A 21,534-nucleotide genomic window follows, 5' to 3' on the forward strand; every position below is an offset into this window, starting at 1 on the left:
TGATGGGGATAGACAAAATCAACATGCGCACGATGGCGCATGCACACGCGTGACCTGTGTAGCCATGGTGTTAGTGTGGTACGACTAAGACCTACATTGCCTTCGGAAAGTATTCAGACCCCTTGACTTTTTCCACATTTTGTTACGTTACTGCCTACCTCAGCAATTTACACACAATATCCTATAATGACAAAGCAAAAACTGTTTTTTAGAATTGTTTGCAAATAAAATAATTAAAATAATTAAGACAGAAATACCTTATTTACTTAAGTATTCAGATCCTTTGCTATGAGACTTGAAATTTTGCTCAGGTGCATCCTGTTTCCATTGATCATCCTTGAGATGTTTTTACAACTTGATTGGAGTCCACCTGTGGTAAGTTAAATTGATTGGACATGATTTGGAAAGGCCTGTCTATATAAGGTCCCACAGTTGACAGTGCATACCAGAGCAAAAACCAAGCCATGAGGTTGAAGGAAATGTCCGTAGAGCTCAGAGACAGAATTGTTTCCAGGCACAGATCTGGGGAAGGGTACGAACATCTTTTGCAGCCTTGAAGGTCCCCCAGAACACAGTGGCGTCCCTCATTCATAAATGAAAGAAGTTTGTAATCACCAAGATTCTTCCTAGAGCTGGCCACTTGGCCAAACTGAGCAATGAGGAGAGAAGGGCATGGGTCAGGGAGGTAACCAAGAACCCGATGGTCAGTCTGACAGAGCTGTAGAGTTCCTCTGTGGAGATGGGAGAACCTTCCAGAAGGACAACCATCTCAGGCCTTTGGGTTAGAGTGGCCAGACAGAAGCCATTCCTCAGTAAAAGGCAAATATATGACAACCCTCGTGGATTTTGCCAAAAGGCACTAAAATAACTCTCAGACCATGAGAAATAAGATTCTCTGGTCTGATGAATCCAAGATTGAACTCTTTGGCCTGAATGCCAAGCGTCACGTCTGGAGGAAACCTGGCACAGTCCCTACGGTGAAGCATGGTGGTGGCAGCATCATGCTGTGGGGGTGTTTTTCAGTGGCAGGGACTGGGAGACTAGTCAGGATCAATGCAAAGATGAACAGAGCAAAGTACAGAGAGATCCTTGATGAAAACCTGCTCAAGTGCACTCAGGACCTCAGACTGTGGCTAAGGTTCACCTTCCAACAGGACAATGACCCTAAGCACACAGCCAAAATAATGCAGGAGTGGCTTTGGGACAAGTTTCTGAATGTCCTTGGGTGTTCCAGTCAGAGCCTGGACTTGAACCGAATCAAACATCTCTGGAGAGACCTGTGCAGCATTGCTCCCCATCCAACCTGATAGAGCTTGAGAGGATCTGCAGAGAACAATGGGAGAAACTCCCCAAATACAAGTGTGCCAGGCTTGTAGTGTGAAGGCTGTAATCGCTGTCAAAGGACCTACAACAAAGTACTGAGTTAAGGGTCTGAAAACTTAAGTAAATGTGATATTTAATTTTTAAAATGTATTATCAATTAGCAAAAACGTTTTTAAAAACTATTTTTGCTTTGTCAATATGGGGTATTGTGTGTAGATTGATGAAGGAAAAAAACAATTTAATACATTTTAGAATAAGGCTCTAACGTAACAAAATGTGGAAAAAGGGGTTAGAATACTTTCCGAATGCTCTGTAAGTGTGTTGTTTACTGTATTGCATGCATCACAGAGTGCGGTTTCTTGAGATCCAGGTGTTCTCTATTCTAATGTCTGTCAGCAATGGAGTCATTCCTTTATTGACCTGTTTGTGATGACGAGACAGACCAAAGCACTCGTAGAGAGGAAAAAATGCATGTACACATCATTACAAATCTGCAGGTGTTTTGAAGAAGAAAACAGAAAGGAGGGAAGAGCTGCCAGCCCATCTGAACATCACTGAAGCCTGGCAGCCTACTACAGTCTGCTTGTGTGTTCCCCTCTTCCTTTCTCATTCTCTGATTCCCCGCTCTGTTTCTCTCTAGCTTTGTCCTCGTGTTGAATCAACAGTTGCTTAACCCCTCCAAACGGTTAATAAAACCAGAGATATATTTAGCCTGAATCACAAGAATGCCTCTTGTTTAATGTGCCCCTTTCTCTTAAAATAATCCATCACCAAATTGAGCAAAGAAAAACAGAGCTAATTCTGTGAGTCGGCAGACCTCCTCTTGCTCACCATGAAAGATTCCATTTTAACGCAGAGCCCGGCTAAAATAAGGCCCTTCACCATTACAGCAACACGGGAAAGCTCATGCATGCGGTCATATGTATCGCTTTCCATTTACAGGGACACTAATAACGCAAACCAGTTGTGTAAACACTCAAGTGCTGACCCGTTTGATGTAAATCTTCCAGAGTTCCATTTGTCATCCCACTGTTGAGTAACAGAGTTCCATTTGTCATCCCACTGTTGAGTAAGAGTTCCATTTGTCATCCCACTGTTTAGTAACAGAGTTCCATTTGTCATCCCACTGTTTAGTAACAGAGCTCCATTTGTCATCCCACTGTTGAGTAACAGAGTTCCATTTGTCATCCCACTGTTGAGTAACAGAGTTCCATTTGTCATCCCACTGTTTAGTAACAGAGTTCCATTTGTCATCACACTGTTGAGTAACAGAGTTCCATTTGTCATCCCACTGTTTAGTAACAGAGCTCCATTTGTCATCCCACTGTTTAGTAACAGAGTTCCATTTGTCATCCCACTGTTTAGTAACAGAGTTCCATTTGTCATCCCACTGTTTAGTAACAGAGTTCCATTTGTCATCCCACTGTTTAGTAACAGAGTTCCATTTGTCATCCCACTGTTTAGTAACAGAGTTCCATTTGTCATCCCACTGTTTAGTAACAGAGTTCCATTTATCATCCCACTGTTTAGTAACAGAGTTCCATTTGTCATCCCACTGTTTAGTAACAGAGTTCCATTTGTCATCCCACTGTTTAGTAACAGAGTTCCATTTGTCATCCCACTGTTGAGTAACAGAGTTCCATTTATCATCCCACTGTTTAGTAACAGAGTTCCATTTGTCATCCCACTGTTTAGTAACAGAGTTCCATTTGTCATCCCACTGTTTAGTAACAGAGTTCCATTTGTCATCCCACTGTTTAGTAACAGAGTTCCATTTGTCATCCCACTGTTTAGTAACAGAGTTCCATTTGTCATCCCACTGTTTAGTAACAGAGTTCCATTTGTCATCCCACTGTTGAGTAACAGAGTTCCATTTGTCATCCCACTGTTTAGTAACAGAGTTCCTCCACTGACATGAACAGACTTTGTTAGAGTAGATTGAAGTATTCGGTGTGTCATAGATCATGTAAAAGAACAAACTGAATCTAAGTGTGTAACAGAGTTACAAACTGATGTCACTGCAATGGACCTATTGAGTATTTACTTCACAGGGAGGGTCTCTGTCTCTAAGCATTTAATCTGAGGCTTAATTTCAGTTACAATTTTAATAGAACCTGTCCTTGAGATAGAGGAGGAGAAGTATTTCTGTTGAGGAGAGGATGGTGGTCATTCATACTGCACAAACACTTATTACGTTATTCAGACGGTGGCCTTGACTTTCAGCACCTCTTCATGTCTTGTTTTTCAAAGCACATCAAAAGGCTTTTAAAGAGGAGAGACGGAGGGAGGAAATCATTTGTTGAACATTCCACGCACTTGATGTGACTGCCAAGCCCTCTTCTAGTTTATTAAGCCAAAGTGTTTTTTCGGGGGGCAAAAAAAGTGTTTGTGAGTTTTCAGTTCTTTAACAACACTAAAGAAATACTATTTTCTTCTTCTTGCATAAACAATGCGCTCTTTGAAAATAACATTTCTCCAAAAGATCATTCTCATGATACAGAAGAAAGAGAATGTGGGGTTAGAAAAACTTGACCCCTAAGGCTTTGTTCTGATAATGCTGAATTAGTGCATTTTGACAGTTTGCCAAAGGCCTGGTTAGTTGATAGAAATTAGTTAGTAGTTTATTTAATCTGTGGTAGAAGGTCACTTCTCTGTTGTCATTGCACATTTAGAAGCAGTTGATTGCATTAGATAAACACTCATTAGCTTTATGAATTAGTGAAGCTGAGACTCAGGCTGGGCAGGGGGTATTTCCTCCATGTGCGGTGACCTCTCTCTCACTCTCTCTGTGGTTCTGAGCAGATAGTCTGTTGAGGAGGAGTGAACACTGAGTCCCTCTGTTCTACTCTCATGGTAGCAGAGGAGTGAGATATGGGCCGGCTGAAAACCCGAAAAAGACTGTGGTCACGTTCTCCCCACAGACGTAAACAGTGACACTTACAATTTCCTGTGCATGCTGCAGAACAGGAAGGCCAAAGAGGACGGCAGAGCCTGTGCACTCCACGTGCGTATCTGGGGGTATGTCTGTGCGTGTGTGTGTAAGACGGATTTAACATAGCATAGGGTTCACCTTCTCATGGAGCAGTCAGAGTGGAGTGAAAGGATAGCGTACAGTCACCCTTTGACTGTCCACTTTATGCAGTCTAGTAGATTAGTGTGTTGATAATGCAGTTTTAAAAAATGGTACACACAACTTGTGAGGGGTCTGTTACCATTACAATGAACAGACCCTGAAGTCCACCTCCCCCAAGGGTTACTACCCCCAGGCAGCCCAGGGTTCCAGATCCTTTACCTGCTGTTGAGTTCAGCCACATCTGTTAGCAACGTGACCAATAAAGGCCCAGATGGAGTTATCTGCAGCCCCCTTCCCTATACACCCCCATCTCTGTAATGAACTGCTTGTTTACCATATGTGTGAAATGCACTGTTGGAATGTGACTAAGTGTGTGTTGAGAGAGGTCTTGTTTATTCTGCCTTCCCAAAGGTTTTACTGCTACCAGACTGACAATTTGTATTGAAAGACAGACGACGCCAAGTGCTAATTTTAAGAGCAGTAACTGTTTTGTTAAATTACGTTGCATTCTCCACATTGTTTACCCTACTCATCTGCTAATTTCTGTTGTTTCACTATGCTCAGTTTCTCTCTGTTATGTTGTGATCCGATTCAGCACTACTGCTGCTTTAAGCTGTCTCAGTGAATTGTGCAGGCTTCCTACGTAACTTGACTATCACAGGTTGTCTGAGCCAGCTCCACTTCACCAGATCAGAGGAGGCCAACCTGAGCCAATTAGGAGCAGGGAGCGGGGCTGCTGTCCACCCCACAGTGGCCCTGCCCTCTCCGTTGCGCTTTGATCTCCCGCACGCTACACACAACCAGAGCCAGAGCCTCCAACTCTGTCTGTAATGGATGACAAGGCTAGTCCAATTATTACAATCTGGTTTCAACATCTCTCGTAATCACACGAAAGAAGGGGTAATGAATAAGCCCCCACGTCTTCCCAAAAAGCATTCAAGGGTTTTTGCTTAATTCAATCCAGCCCAAGTCAGAGATCAATTGGTATCAAATCAGTTCAAATTAGAGATGAGTTACAGTACTATGTGGTTTATTGATGTATATCAATGTAGTCTGTATTATATGTCTAGATTAAATGAAGACTGTTGTTGAACATACATATGGTTCAACTCAATTTGTGTGTGTTGCTCCAGGTCCTCCGTGGGTGTCTGAGAGGGTGGCCCACAGACAGCCAGTGCGCCTGGGGAGTTCCATCAAGCTACCATGCTCTGTGGAGGGAGACCCTCCACCCCTCATCATGTGGACCAAGGACGGCCGCAACATCCACAGCGGCTGGATCCGCTTCCGCATCCTCCGCCTGGGCCTGAAGATCAAGGAGGTAGAGGCCGAGGATGCTGGAACCTACGTCTGCAAAGCCACCAATGGCTTCGGCAGCGTTAATATCAACTATACCCTCATTGTCATCGGTAAGTAGAAAGGTGTCTTGCAGTCTGCTCTACATTACAGTATATTACTGTTTGCCAAGTAATACCATTCACCGTGAAATCACCTTTACGATGATGCTACCCAGAAACAATGTACATGACTCAAAACTTGCCATCATCTTTTGAGGAAGCGATTTAGTCAGTCACTTAACTCTTCCGCTCAGGTCAAGATCGGGTCGATATGCAGATGTTAAAAGACAATACCATGCACCATGGATTCATGGCTCTGAAATAAGGGGATTTAGGAAAGGGGATTGAAGTTAGTCCCCCCCTCTCTTATATCTGTTATATCCTATACTGCTCAATCCAAAAGTCAACAGCAGCATGGGATGTTGTTTCATATTGCATAATCCTCGGTGACTCAAGCATATATTAACTTCTTCCCTATCCCCAGGCTAAACTCTGTATTGTTAAAGCAGAGGCTCTTTCATTCGGAATAGTCCAACAAGACACATGTTCACCTTAACATTAACCTATGAAGCCCTGTAAAGCATATAAGAGGACATGATGTGTTGTGCAAGAGTCAAGCATTTAAACTCTCAGTAAGTTAAGTCAAGCTACTGGTCACTGGTCTACTTCCTCCACTAAGGCCGTAGTGCTGCTCTCTCTGCCTCTGTACATACAGTACAGTAGGATGGCTCTGTGCTTGAGTAGAGCGTGATGAATGAGAGGAGTGGAGCGTGAAAGCTCTGTTTAGTTTAATTACTCTAAGATGCCTAATTAGGTCCAGAGCCTCCTGCAGGGGAGGAGAGGGGAGAGCAGGGGCCGACCGGAGGAGCTGCTTCCTGGTCTTGTGATGGTTTCTCACACTGGCCTTGTTATGGGGTAGAACTCTAATCACATAAATCAGATCAGGATAACAGTGGGGAAAGAGAATGATGTCCATTGTGTAGCGAGTATCATAGGGTCGGGATGCGGATCTGGGGAAATGTGATTCTAACAAAGTTATTTTTGCTCCTGTTCAATATGAAGTTGACTGAGATGTCAACAAGAATGCAAAACTGTTGATTTTTCCTGGTTAGATATACTATAGACCCACCAAGAGGAGGAATGTCAAAGTTCACACGAGTGTATTTCATCAATGTCATGGCTGTCTGCTGTACTTATAATACATTATTTTACTGTACATTGCTGTTACGTCATGTAAACTCTTCGCTGTGATAGTAATAACCTGCAGTGTCAGGTTGCCCACATGATTTACATTGGACCATGCTCAGTTCAGAAATATCTCTATGATTGCACAGTGCAGCACAGTGTATAAATCATTGAGTCAGTCAATTTATCCAAATGATAGATAGCATATCTCTCCTTACACAGTATTGTGTGTAACTCACAACTGATTTATCTAGCTTGGCCTTCCTGTTTTTTATTTAACTAGGCAAGTCAGTTAAGAACAAATTCTTATTTACAATGACGGTCTACCCTGCCCAAACCCGGTCGACGCTGGGCCAATTGTGCACCGCCCTATGGGACTCCCAATCACGGCCAAATGTGATGCAGCCTGGATTCGAACCAGGTACTGCAGTGACACCTCTTGCACTGAGATGGAGTGTCTTGCGCCACTCGGGAGCCCTGTACTATGTAATGATAAGTATTCTAGCCTTCAGTAGCGCTGAAGCAGGGTGAGATTGTATAAGATAACTTCAACCTGTTCAACCTGCCTGCCTGTATTACTAGATACCTACTCTACCTACTCCCAGGAAAGAGATTTTAATAAGGCATACTGTTTTCTTATGTGTATTTTATTTTACTGAACAACATTATTTTCACCCTCTCTGATCTCCACCACAAACTGTTTGGCCTCGTTCTTCATACAGATGGAGTTTGTTCTGTTTTCCTTTCCCACCGTTTGTGGTGAATGCGTGACAACCCAACACTAGCCTCTCAGCAGTCATTGTACATCTCTGTTTTGTAAGACCACAGAGACCCCCCTTCTCTCTGGGACTGGCACACACCACCAGTTTGTTTGTTTTTAAAGGTAATTGTTCCATCAGGGATGCAGTGCAGTCAGAGGCTTTTTGGGCTAGGGAGATTAGGGGAGCCTCATTTTAAAACATTTACAAGACTGAACATTGAGAGAACTGACAGCCTAAAAACGGTAGAATGGTCCATACTTATTGTGAGCGGCACTTTCCAATCAATGGTGAAATTATTGTACCTCTTGATGTGCCTAATTGTTAAACATCTTAATTGTGTTTTGTATGTACTCTTCATATAATTAATTAAAATGCCTTTATTTGTATGGCATGTTAAAAGTTTAAAAACTCCCTGATGAAGGGCATGCAGCCGAAACAAGTCTGAGTTTTTATATGAAGAGTGCCTTGCTCCTCCTTTCTTTTTGATGACCAATTGACCCCTTATACCAAAGAGCACATTCTGTCTACCAAAATCTACTGTTGTGTACCTTAGCAGCGCTTCACTTACTTCTTTTTTCCTACTGTGTTTTGTATGTAGTTCAATGCCTGGTGGGGAAGGCTGGTAGTGTCTTCAGAGAGGAGATTTATTGTAAATGGGAAGTGTAATACTGGCCAGCTTCCAATGTAGCTCTGCGAACAGTATCCATCATTTCAGTTTGTTTTTACTTGAGCTCAGAAAGAAAAAGATTAAGAAACAACTGCAGTCAGTTCAAGTGCTGTTCAGGGAAACAGTGGCGACAATATCCTGGCCTGCTTTCAAGCTTAAGGCCCGTAGTGACTTCCAGTCATTGCGCTAACAATAGTTAGCAATTGTCCTAGTGCTGGTTAGCAACTTCTTTCAAACTGCACGCAGAGACATAAAAATGGTATCCACAAGTTCATAAAGGGTCTCATTGCCAAAATGTCAAATAGAACTTACCCTGAATATGGTTACTATGTTCTCAGAACGTAAGATATGAATGTTCTAGATACGTTTCATGGGAACATTGCAAGAACATTAATGTGCCCAGTTTTCTGTGGGTTAGGAGAATATTCCATCAGTGTCCCACCAAACATACACAGAACATGGTTGCCTTGTTCTCAGAACATAAGATATTAATGTTCTAGAAATGTTTCATGCGAACATTGCAGCAACATTTGTAGCCAAAGAAAAATATATTATACATCACGCCTTATCGTTGTCTAGCCAATCAAGGCCATGATCGGTGAACCACTAATCCATTCATTACTCTTTGTCTGTTGGCAAGATTAGGAATAGTCACAAACAGTGCATTTAAAATGTATGATTAGAATGTACATGTTCATTTATACGGTCATTATTAGTCAACATGCCCTCACCTGGGATTTCAACTCAACCTCTTGGTTCATGGTACTCCAATCTTCCTGCTACGCCACCAGGTCCGTGTCTGGTATCAGTTCATCTGATTATTCTCATCATGGATTTGATTTATGCTGAAAAAAATAGATAACCACAACATGTAAAGTGTTGGTCCCATGTTTCATGAACTGAAATAAAAGGTCCCAGAAATGTTCGATATGCACAAACGGCTTCTCTCTAATGTTGTGCACAAATTTGTTTTCATCCAATTTAGTAAGCATTTCTGCTTTGCCATGATAATCCATCCACTTGACAGGTGGTTGCCAAGTTTTTTTCGTATATATTTTAATCTCACTTTCCACCTACAATCTAAATATACTTTCCTTGCAACCCATCTCACCCAATGTGGTACGGATCTGCTATTTTTATACCTTATAACTGGAACCACCATCAGAAGCTAGCCAGCTAACTAGCTACTAGCTAGTAGTCACTGTTAGCCACGGCTAGCGGTCTTCACCTTTAGCTGGCTTGATGGCGTAGCAGTTGGATGTATGTTTTTGTCTTGTCCCATCCAGTCCTGTGTATATATCGTTTTCTTCGTATATATTTTGTCAGTTAGCGAGTGCTAGCGATCCTCACCGTTAACTCGGACATCGGCCAGCTTCAGCCCAGTCAATTCCTGCCAGTCTGCACAGCGTGATATCAACCCAGAGCATATCGGACTGCTTTTTCTCTACCACATCTCCAGATTCCTACCACAAGCGCTGAACCTTTACACTGGATTATCACAGCTAGCTAGCTGCTATCCGAGTGGCTACTCCTGGCTAACGTCTCTGTCCAAAAGCAAGTACCAGTTAGCCTGGAGCTAACCTCAAGCTTTGCCCATCTCCCAGCTAGCCAAAGAGGTCCACCAGCCAATTCTTGGGCTACAATAGCTCTTGTGCCAATTGGCCTGGACCCTTTATTGCCGAAGCAGAGCCCCACCGATCCATCATGACTGGTCTGCCAACATAACCGTCCGAGGTGGTTTCAATGGGCTCTTCCGTTGCTATGTCGCTGGATGCCCATCTGCTAGCCCCAGCCCGCTAGCTGTCTGAATCGCTGTTTCTCCAGCTCACCAAGCATAGCGGCGACTACGGAATTGGCTCCCTGACTCATCTAGTGCTACTCATTGGACCCTATGATCACTCCGCTATACATGCCTCTCCCTAATGTCAATATGCCTTGTCTATTGCTGTTTATCTTATTTCACTGTAGAGCCCCTAGCCTTGCCCAATATGCCTTAGATAGTGCTTTTGTTACACCCCACACACATGCGGTGTCCTCACCTGGCTTAAATGGTGCCTCTAGAGACAAAACCTCTCTCATCGTCACTCAATGCCTAGGTTTATCTCCACTGTACTCACATTATACCTTGAATCTATTCTTCCGCGCCCAGAAATCTGCTCCTTTTACTCTCTGTTCTGAATGCACTAGACGACCAGTTCTTATAGCCTTTAGCTGTACCCTTATCCTGCTCCTCCTCCGGTGATGTAGAGGTTAACCCAGGCCCTGCAGCCCCCAGCACCACTCCCATTCCCCAGGCGCTCTCATTTGTTGACTTCTGTAACCGTAAAAGCCTTGGTTTCATGCATGTTAACATTAGAAGCCTCCTCACTAAGTTTGTTTTATTCACTACTTTAGCACACTCTGCCAACCCTGATGTCCTAGCCGTGTCTGACTCATGGCTTAGGAAGGCCACCAAAAATCCTGAAATTTACATCCCTAACTATAAGTTGCAATATACTGCAGAGATAGCCTGCAGAGTTCTGTCATATTTTCCAGGTCTGCCCAAACAATTTGAGCATCTACTTTTTTTTTTTAAATTCACGTTTCCAGAAACAAGTCTCTCACTGTTGCCGCTTGTTATAGACCCCAACTGTGCCCTGGACACCATATGTGAATAGATTCCCCCCCATCTATCTTCAGAGTTCGCACTGTTAGGGGACCTAAACTGGGATATGCTTAACACCCCGGCCGTCCTACAATCTAAGCTAGATGCCCTCAATCTCACACAAATGATTAACCTCTCCGGGATCGTTCGGGACGCTAGTGTCCCACCTCGCCAACAGCCAGTGAAATTGCAGGGCACCAAATTCAAAACAACAGAAATCTCATAATTAAAATTCCTCAACCATACAAGTATTTTACACCATTTTAAAGATACACTTCTCGTTAATCCAGCCACAGTGTCCGATTTCAAAAAGGCTTTTCGGCGAAAGCAGAACATATCATTATGTTAGGTCAGCAACTAGTCACAGAAAGCATTCAGCCATTTTCCAACCAAAGAGAGGTGTCACAAAAAGCAGAAATATAGATAAAATGAATCACTAACCTTTGACGATCTTCATCAGATGACACTCCCAGGACTCAATGTTACACAATACATGTATGTTTTGTTTGATCAAGTTCATATTTATATCCAAGAATCTCAGTTTACATTGGCGCCATGTTCAGAAATGCCTCCAAAACATCCGAAGAAATTGCAGAGAGCCACATCAAATAACATAAATACACATCATAAACTTTGATGAAAGATACATGTTTTACATAGAATTAAAGATAAACTTGTTCTTAATGCAACCGCTGTGTCAGATTTCAAAAAAGCTTTATGGAAAAAGCACAATATTCAATAATCTGAGAACAGCGTTCAGCCACAAAAGCAAGCCATACAGTTACCCACCAAAAGTCAACAAAAGTCATAAATAGCATTATAAATCTTCACTTACCTTTGCTGATCTTCATCGGAATGCATTCCAAGGACTCCCACTTCCACAAGAAATGTTAGTTTTGTTCGATTACGTCCATATTTATGTCCAAATACCTCAGTTTTGTTCGCGCGTTTAGTTCACTATTCCAAAGGCACAATGCGCGAGTGCAAAATCCAGACGAAAAGTCAAAAGAGTTCCATTACAATTTGTTGAAACATGTCAAACGATGTTTACAGTCAATCCTTGGGGTCTTTTTAGAATAAATCTTCAATAATATTCCAACCGGACAATAGCGTATTCATTACAGAGGAAAAAGAAGGAACGGCGCGCCCATGTGACCGCGCAGTAAACAACTGATTGGCCACAGCCTGTCTACTTGTTGAAACAGCTCTTATTCGACTCCCTTCCACAATAGAAGCCTCAAACAACTTTCTAAAGACTTGACATCTGCTGGAAGCATTGGGAATTGCAATCTGGCCCCATAGACACAGCATATTGGATAGGCAATCATTTAAATTAAACTACAAACCTCAGATTTCCCAATTCTTGGTTGGATTTTTCTCAGGTTTTCACCTGCCATATGAGTTATGTTATACTCACAGACATCATTCAAACAGTTTTAGAAACTTCAGAGTATTTTCTATCTAATACTATTAATACTATGCATATATTAGCATCTGGGGACAGAATAGCAATACTGCCCCCTGTCACCAAGAAGTTAAGGAACCTACCAGGTACAACACTAAATCCATAACCATGGGCACCCACTTAGATATCATCCTGACCAACATGACCTCTAAATACACCTCTGCTGTCTTCAACCAGGATCTCAGCAATCACTGCCTCACTGCCTGCGTGCGTGATGGGTCTGCGGTCAAACGTCCACCCCTCATCACTGTCAAACGCTCCCCAAAACACTTCAGCGTGCAGGCCTTTCTATAATCGACCTGGCACGGGTATCCTAGAAGGATATTGAGTTCTTCCCATTAGTAGAGGATGCCTGGTTATTCTTTAAAAGTGCCTTCCTCACCATCTTAAATAAGCATGCCCATTCAAAAAATTTAGAACCAGGAACAGATATAGCCCTTGGTTCACTCAAGACCTGACTGCCCATGACCAGCACGAAAACATCCTGTGGCGTACTGCATTAGTATCAAATGGCTCCTGTGAAATGCAACTTTTCAGGGAAGTTAAGAGCCAATATACACAAGCAGTTAGGAAAGCTAAGGCTAGCTTTTTCAAACAGAAATTTGCATCCTGTAGCACAAACTCAAAAAGGTTCTGGGACACTAAAGTCCATGGAGAATAAGAGCACCTCCTCCCAGCTGCCACTGCACTGAGGCTAGGAACCACTGTCACCATCGATAAATCCACGATAATTGAGAATTTCAATAAGCATTTTTCTACGGCTGGCCATGCTTTCCACCTGGGTACCCCTACCCCTAAAGCAACTCGCCCAAGCCTCTCCCATTTCTCTTTCACCCAAATCCAGATAGCTGATGTTCTGAAAGAGCTGCAAAATATGGATCCCTACAAATCAGCCGGGCTAGACAATCTGGACCCTCTCTTTCTAAAATTATCTGCTGAAATTGTTGCAACCCCTATTACTAGCCTGTTCAACCTTTCGTATCGTCTGAGATCCCCAAAGATGGGAAAGCTTCCGTGGTCATCCCCCTCTTCAAAGGGGGAGACACTCTAGACCCATACTGCTACAGACCGATATCTAAGGTCTTCGAAAGCCAAGTTAACATATCACCGACCATTTCGAAACCCACAGTACCTTCTCCGCTATGCAATCTGGCTTCCGAGCTGATCATGGGTGCACCTCAGCCACACTCAAGGTCCTAAACGATATCATAACTGCCATCAATAAGAGACAATACTGTGCAGCCGTATTCATCGACCTGTCCAAGGCTTTCGACTCTGTCAATCACCACATCTAAAATCGGCTTCCTATTTTGCAACAAAGCATCCTTCACTCATGCTGCCAAACATACCCTCGTAAAACTGACAATCCTACCGATCCTCGACTTCGGCGATGTCATTTACAAAATAGCCTCCAACACTCTACTCAACAAATTGGATGCAGTCTATCACAGTGCCATCCGTTTTGTCATCAAAGCCCCATATACTACCCACTACTGCAACCTGTATGCACTCGTTGGCTGGCCCTCGCTTCATACTCGTCGCCAAACCCACTGGCTCCAGGTCATCTATAAGTCTTTGCTAGGTAAAGCCCCACCTTATCTCAGTTCACTTGTCACCATAGCAGCACCCACCCGCAGCACACACTCCAGCAGGTATATTTCACTGGTCACCCCCAAAGCCAATTCCTGCTTTGGCTGCCTTTCCTTCCAGTTCTCTGCTGCCAATGACTGGAACGAACTGCAAAAATCGCTGAAGCTGGAGACTCTTATCCCCCTCACTAACTTCAAGCACCAGCTGTCAGAGCAGCTCGCAGATCATTGCACCTGTACATAGCCCTTCCAACTACCTCAATCCCCATACTGTATTTATTTATTTATTTTGCTCCTTTGCACCTCAGTATCACTACTTGCACATTAATCTTCTCCACATCTATCACTCCAGTGTTTAATTGCCATATCTTAATTACCTCGCCACTATGGCCTATTTTATTGCCTTACCTCCCTTATCTTACCTCACTTGCACCCACTGTATATATACTTTTTTCTACTGTATTATTGACGGTATGTTTGTTTATTCCATGTGTACCTCTGTGTTACTGTTTGTGTCGAACTGCTTTGCTTTATCTTGGCCAGGTCGGAGTTGTAAATGAGAACTTGTTCTCAACTAGCTTACCTGGTTAAATAAAGTTTAAATAAAACTTCTTCTTTTTCATATATATGCTGGAGGGAACAGCTACAAAAGTATCTATATCCACAGCAAAACGAGTCTTATATCGACATAACCTGAAAGGCCGCTCAACAAGGAAGAAGCCACTGCTCCAAAACCGCCATAAAAAAAGCCAGACTACGGTTTGCAACTGCTTATGGAGACAAAGATTGTACGTTTTGGAGAAATGTACTCTGGTCTGACGAAACAAAAATAGAACTGTTTGGCCATAATGATCATTGTTATGTTTGGAGGAAAAAGGGGGAGGCTTGCAAGCCAAAGAACACCATCACAACCGTGAAGCACGGGGGTGACAGCATCATGTTGTGGGGGTGCTTTGATGCAGGAGGGACTGGTGCATTTCACAAAATAGATGGCATCATGAGGGAAGAAAATTATGTTGATATATTGAAGCAACATCAAGACATCAGTTAAAGCTTGGTCGCAACTGGGTCTTCCAAATGGACAATGACCCCAAGCATACTTCCAAAGTTGTGGCAAAATGGCTTAAGGACAACAAAGTCAAGGTATTGGAGTGGCCATCACAAAGCCATCACAAAGCCCTGACCTTTGTGGGCAGAACTGAAAAAGCATGTGTGAGCAAGGAGGCCTATACAAACCTGACTCAGTTACACTTGCTCTGTCAGGAGGAATGGGACAAAATTCACCCAACTTATTGTGGGAAGCTTGTGGAAGGCTACCCAAAACATTTGACCCAAGTTAAACAATTTAAAGGCAATGCTACCAAATACTAATAGATGTATGTAAACTGCTGACCCACTGGGAATGTGATGAAAGAAATAAAAGCTGAAACCCGCCTTATCTCAGCTCACTGGTCACCATAGCAACACCCACCCGTAGCACGGGCTCCAGCAGGTATATTTCACTGGTCATCCCTTAATACAAACACTTCCTTTGGCCACCTTTCCTTCCATTTCTCTGCTGCCAATGACTGGAATGAATTGAAAAAAAAATATCTCCCTCTTGAACCTTAAGCATCAGCTGTCAGATCGGCTTACTGTACTTACTTACTCACTGTACCTTTACACTGCCCATCTGTAAATAGCACACCCAACTACCTCATCTCGATATTATTTATTTTTTGTTCTTTTGCACCCCAGTATCACTACTTGCACATCATCATCTGCACATCTATCACTCCAATGTTAATGCTAAATTGTAATTATTTCACCACTATGGCCTATTTATTGCCCTACCTCCCTAACCTTACTACATTTGCACACACTGTACATATATGTTTCTATTGTCTTATTGACTGTACATTTGTTTATCCCATGTGTAACTCTGTTGTTGTTTTTGTCACATTGCTTTGCTTCATCTTGGCCAGGTCGCAGTTGTAAATGAGAACTTGTTCTCAACTGGCCTACCTGGTTAAATAATGGTGAAATCATTTTTTTAAATTAAAGGTTGTGGCATATCAAGAAGCTGATTAAACATCATGATCATTACACAGGTCCACCTTCTGCTTGGGACAATAAAAGGCTACTCTAAAATGTGAAGTTTTGTCACACAACACAATACCGCAAATGTCTCAAGTTGAGGGAGCGTGCAATTGACATGCTGACTGCAGGAATGTCTCCCAGAGCTGTTGCCAGAGAATTTTATGTCCATTTCTCTACCATAAGCCACATCCAACGTTGTTTTTGAGAATTTGGCAGTACGTCTAACTCGCCTCAACCGCAGACCACGTGTAACCACACCAGCCCAGGACCTGCACATCAGTCTTCTTCACCTCCCGGATCGCCTGCGACCAGTCACCCAGACAGCTGATGAAACTGAGGAGTATTTTTCTCTGTAATAAAGCACCTTTGTGGGGTAAAACTCATTTTGATTGGCTTTTGCCCACATGACTGCACCCCTGCCCAGTCATGTGAAGCCTTTAGATTATGGCCTAATGAATTTATTTCAAATTACTGATTTCTTGTATGAACTTTAACGCAGTAAAATCGTTGAAATTATTGCATTTTGCATTTATATTTTTGTTCAGTATGCTTATTTCAGCAATTGAAGGACTTTCTGTATAGTTGTCAAAGGTTTAAGATGTTATATTTAACTAGGCAAGTCAGTTAAGAACAAATTCTTATTTACAATGATGGCCTAACCCGGACGATGCTGAGCCAATTGTGCGCCACCCTATGAGACCCGCAATCATGGCTGGTTGTGATACAGCCTGGAATTGAACTAGGCTCTATAGAGACACCTCTAGCACTGAGATGCAGTGCCTTAGACCGCTTCACCACTCGGTCTGATAACCAACCCCCCTGGGCCATTTGGAGGCCGGACCTATTGTCACAGGCGGAGGGCACATTGTGGCATCCTAATCCCTCCCACCTGCAGCTGTAGGCCTGGCTGCTGGCCCTGGTCTGGTTTAGATTTTGAGCCCTCTGTTGTTAACATCTAACAGCCAGGGCCCTTTCCATCAACCTATGACACGAGGTGGAACGTGTTTTGCAAGTGGTGTGGGGAGCAGGGTGTTGCTTCAGAATCTTGCGGCATAAGAACTGTGCTCCAGTTCTTGGAAGTCTTTGTTTGATGATGCGCAGCAGCCATTTCAGCATGTCAGGATGAAGAGCAGGATGGGCGGCTTGGCAACCCAGTCCCGGGTAAAGCGAGCTCTACTCTGCTGCCTAATCCGGCCTTCCTACCAAAGGTTCTGCTCCCAGGTCACGTGAACAGGGAAATGGTGCTAACAGCCTTATCTACCTCCATGCCCCCTGGGGCTCATGATATTGATGTACACGATCTGTGTCGTGTACGTCAACATGTACATGACACAGCAGCCCGATGAGTTCCCGGAGGACACTGGTGAGATCTACCAATGATCTCCTTGTCTGGGAGAATCATGGCCGCAACAATGGGGTCCATGATAGGGTACTGGTCCAGTCCCAACTCCTCAGCCGAAGACATGAAGGTCCAGTGCTTTCACTGGCTTGAGACATGGAACCTTGAGTTCACCTTAGCCCAAGTTGACTCAGTTCATTGGAGAACTTGGAGTACTGAGGAATGTACAGTGCATTCGGAAAGTATTCAGACCCCTCCACTTTTTCATTACAGCCTTGTTCTAAAATGTATTCAATTGCTTTTTCCCTCATCAATCTACACACAATACCCCATAATGACAAAGCAAAAACAGGTTTTTAAGAAATGTTTACAAATTTATAACAAAAACGTATCACATTTACATAAGTTTTCAGACCCTTTACTCAGTACTTTGTTGAAGCATCTTTGGCAGTGATTACAGCCTTGTGTCTTATTGGGTATGATGCTACATGCTCGGCACACCTGTATTTGGTGAGCTATTTTCAGGTCTCTCCAGAGATGTTAGATCAGTCCGGGCTCTGGCTGAGCCACTCAAGGACAGAGACTTGTCATAAGGCCACTCCTGCATTGACTTGGCTGTGTGCTTAGTCGTTGTCCTGTTGGAAGGTGAACTGTCACCCCAGTTCTGAGTGCTCTGGAGCAGGTTTTCATCAAGGAGCTCTCTGTACTTTGCTCTGTTAATCTTTCCCTTGATCCTGACTCGTCTCCCAGTTCCTGCCACTGAAAAACATCCCCACAGCATGATGCTGCCACCACCATGCTTCACCGTAGGGATGGTGCCAGGTTTCCTCCAGACGTGACACTTGGCATTCAGACCAAAGAGTTCAGTCTTGGTTTCATCAGATCAGAGTCTTGTTTCTCATGGTCTGAGTCCTTTAGGTGCCTTTTGGCAAACTCCAAGTGGGCTGTCATGTCCTTTTAATTGAGGTGTGGCTTCCGTCTAGCCACTCTACCATAAAGGCCTGATTAGTGGAGCGATGCAGCGATGGTTGTACTTCTCCACAGAGGAACTCTGGATCTCCCTGACCAATGCCCTTCTCCCCGATTGCTCAGTTTGGAAACAGGATGCACCCGAGCTCAATTTCAAGTCTTATTGCAAAGGGCCTGAATACCTATGTAAATAAGGTATTTCTGTAAAAAAAAATATATTAGAATAAGGCTGTAACGTAACAAAATGTGGAAAAAGTGTTAGGGGTATGAATACTTCCCGAATACACTGTACACTCTGCCCAGGCTGGTTTAATATCTAGAGCGTTCAGAATCCTAGAGCTCCTGCATAGAGCCCTGACCTCAACCCCATCAAACACCTTTGGGATGAATTGGAACACCAACTGCGAGCCAGGCCTAATCACCCAACATCAGTGCCCAACCTCACTGATGCTCGTGGCTGAATGGAAGCAAATCCCTGCAGCAATGTTCCACCATCTATTGGAAAGCCTTCCCAGAAGAGTAGAGGCTGTTATAACCGCAAAATAGGGACCAACTCCATATTAATGCCCATGATTTTGGAATGAGATGTTTGACTAGCAGGTGTCCACATACTTTTGGACATGTAGTGTATGTCTTATAGAACATATAATCTGCATAACACCCCTTTAATAGTATATCAGGTGTAAGTATAAAGTAGTTTTGTTCTCAGGGCTATATGTGAATTAAATAATAATTTATTCTAGGGATATCAGAATATATTTCGGGAAATTCCACTCACAATCCCCAAAAGGTATGGATGTGAGAAGCCAAACTCAACTGCTACAGTAATAGACCGTGTGAGAATAAGTCCTGAGAACTGACTGGCAAACTCTCGCGAGATTAGTGAGGCGCGAGTTTTGAACCTCACTCCGGAAACAGCTGCACCTCGAGCCAGTATGAAAGAATGCTAACGAGGATGCGAAGAGCAACGGTGTTTAGCTAGAGAACACCCAATCTCACCTAGCCTGGGTAGGCTCCGTACCCAGGCTTAATCTCCAGAGAGAAGAGGCAAACGTCCAGCTGAAGCTAACAAGCAACGGAATGCGCAGTGAGACAACTAACGTTTAGCCTCGCTCCGGGAACAGGTTTGCCCAAACACATCACCCTGCTTCGTAGCACGGTTTCGACTTGTAAGAAAACAGTTAAGACAAAAAGACACTGCAGAGCACTCATAGGAGGAGCAAGCTTCACCCAAAAAGGAATATACTCTACACTCAAAACTAACCTACGGAGTCCTCTACATCCACCTCTCGCTCACTCGCGTAGCGGAGGGAAGATAAGAGGAAGTGATGCTCCTCGCATCACACACGTGGTACATAATTACTTTGAAATTAATATCAAACTCATCCTGCCGCCAGTCGGAAGGATAACCAATTGAGTGACTAGCATAGTCCCTCAAGCGAAATCGAACAAATAGATGATAGCTGAGCATCACAAAGGAAAATCTATCTAGAATTCTACCGATTCCCATCTTTCAATGAGAAACGCATTTTAATTAGATCAGATAAGTGTGTTGTAACTGTTTTCAAATAATGACATTAACATACTGTGCCAACAGCACTAATGACGAACACCCTAACCACTGTCCTGGGAGAGTACAGTTAGGCCATGTCCAAAAGAAACCATAAAACCCCATAAACAACTTGATAGGTGTAAGCAATAGGATCAGCTCTGTTAAAAGTACACTAAAGAAAAACCTGTATTGATCATAGTGATTCAGGAGTATCGTTAAAACGGGTTAATATGCCCCACGAACATTAGAAAATAATAAGTAAGTAAAAACAATTAGTAAATCAATGATGAGAGAATAGTCTAACTGATAACTGAAACAGACATGGTGGCATAGCAGGAGGATTTGAATACCATAAACCAAGAGTTTGTGAGTTCAAATCCCAGGTGAGGACATGTAGAATAATAATGACTGTATAAATGAACATGCACAATGTATGTCAAATATGTAAGTTGAAAACACTATGTTAAAAGTACTGTGTGAGTTCCTACCCTTGCCAACAAGACAAAGGAGATTCTTGTGGACGACAGGAAAAAGAGGACCGAGCACCCCCCATTTTCATTGACAGGGGCTGCAGTGGAGCAGGTTGAGAGCTTCAAGTTCCTTGCTGTCCACATCACCAACAAACTAACATGGCCCAAGCACACCAAGACAGCCGTGAAGAGGGCATGACAAAACCAATTCCCCCTCAGGAGACTGAAAAGATTTGGCATGGGTCCTCAGATCCTCAAAAGGTTCTACATCTGCACCATCAAGAACATGCTGACGGGTTGCATCACTGCCTGGTATGGCAACTGCTCGGCCTCCGACTGCAAGCCACTACAGAGGGTAGTGAGAACGGCCCAGTACATCACTGGGCCAAGCTTCCTTCCATCCAGGACCTCTATACCAGGTGGTGTCAGAGGAGGCCCTAAAAATTGCCAAAGAATGTTCTCTCTGCTAACGCACGACAAGCGGTACCAGAGCGCCAAGTCTATTAGGTCTAAGAGGCTTCTAAACAGCTTTTACCCCCAAGCCATGAGACTCCTGAACATCTAGTCAAATGGCTACCCAGACTATTTGCAGTGTGTCTAGAACATTCATATTGTATATTCTGCAGTGGTGGAAAAAGTACCCAATTGTCATACTTGAGTAAAAGTAAAGATACCTTAATAGAGAATGACTCAAGTTAATGTGAAAGTCACCCAGTAAAATCCTGCTTAAGTATATTTAAAACAAAATATATTAAAACTTTTACTCAAGTATCAAAAGTAAATGTAACTGCTAACATATACTTAAGTATCAAATGTAATAAAAGTATAAATCGTTTAAAGTGACTTATATTAAGCAAACCAGACGGCACCATTTTCTTGTTTTTGTTTTTAATTTACAGATAGCCAGGGGCTCCAACACTCAGCCATAATTTCATGTTTAGTGAGGCAGTGAGGATGACCAGGGACGTTCTCTTGATAATTGTGTGAATTAGTCCATTTTCCTGTCCTGCTACGAGTACTTTTCGGTGTCTGAGAAAATGTATGGAGTAAAAAGTAAAGCATTTCTTTAAGAATGATGTGCAGT

General features: G+C 43.2%; 1 protein-coding gene across 1 annotated transcript in view; it reads left to right on the top strand.

Moving 5' to 3' along the window:
• LOC118362562 (fibroblast growth factor receptor-like 1) overlaps positions 1-21,534 on the top strand; it is a 58,974-nt gene that overhangs the window by 27,784 nt on the left and 9,656 nt on the right. Inside the window, exon 3 of the mRNA XM_035742988.2 lies at positions 5,530-5,802. Coding sequence (XP_035598881.1) covers positions 5,530-5,802 — 273 coding nt within the window. The remainder of the gene's footprint in view (positions 1-5,529; positions 5,803-21,534) is intronic.

This window comes from Oncorhynchus keta, chromosome 29, assembly GCF_023373465.1.
Source record: "Oncorhynchus keta strain PuntledgeMale-10-30-2019 chromosome 29, Oket_V2, whole genome shotgun sequence".
In the NCBI taxonomy this organism is placed as follows: Eukaryota; Metazoa; Chordata; class Actinopteri; order Salmoniformes; family Salmonidae; genus Oncorhynchus; species Oncorhynchus keta.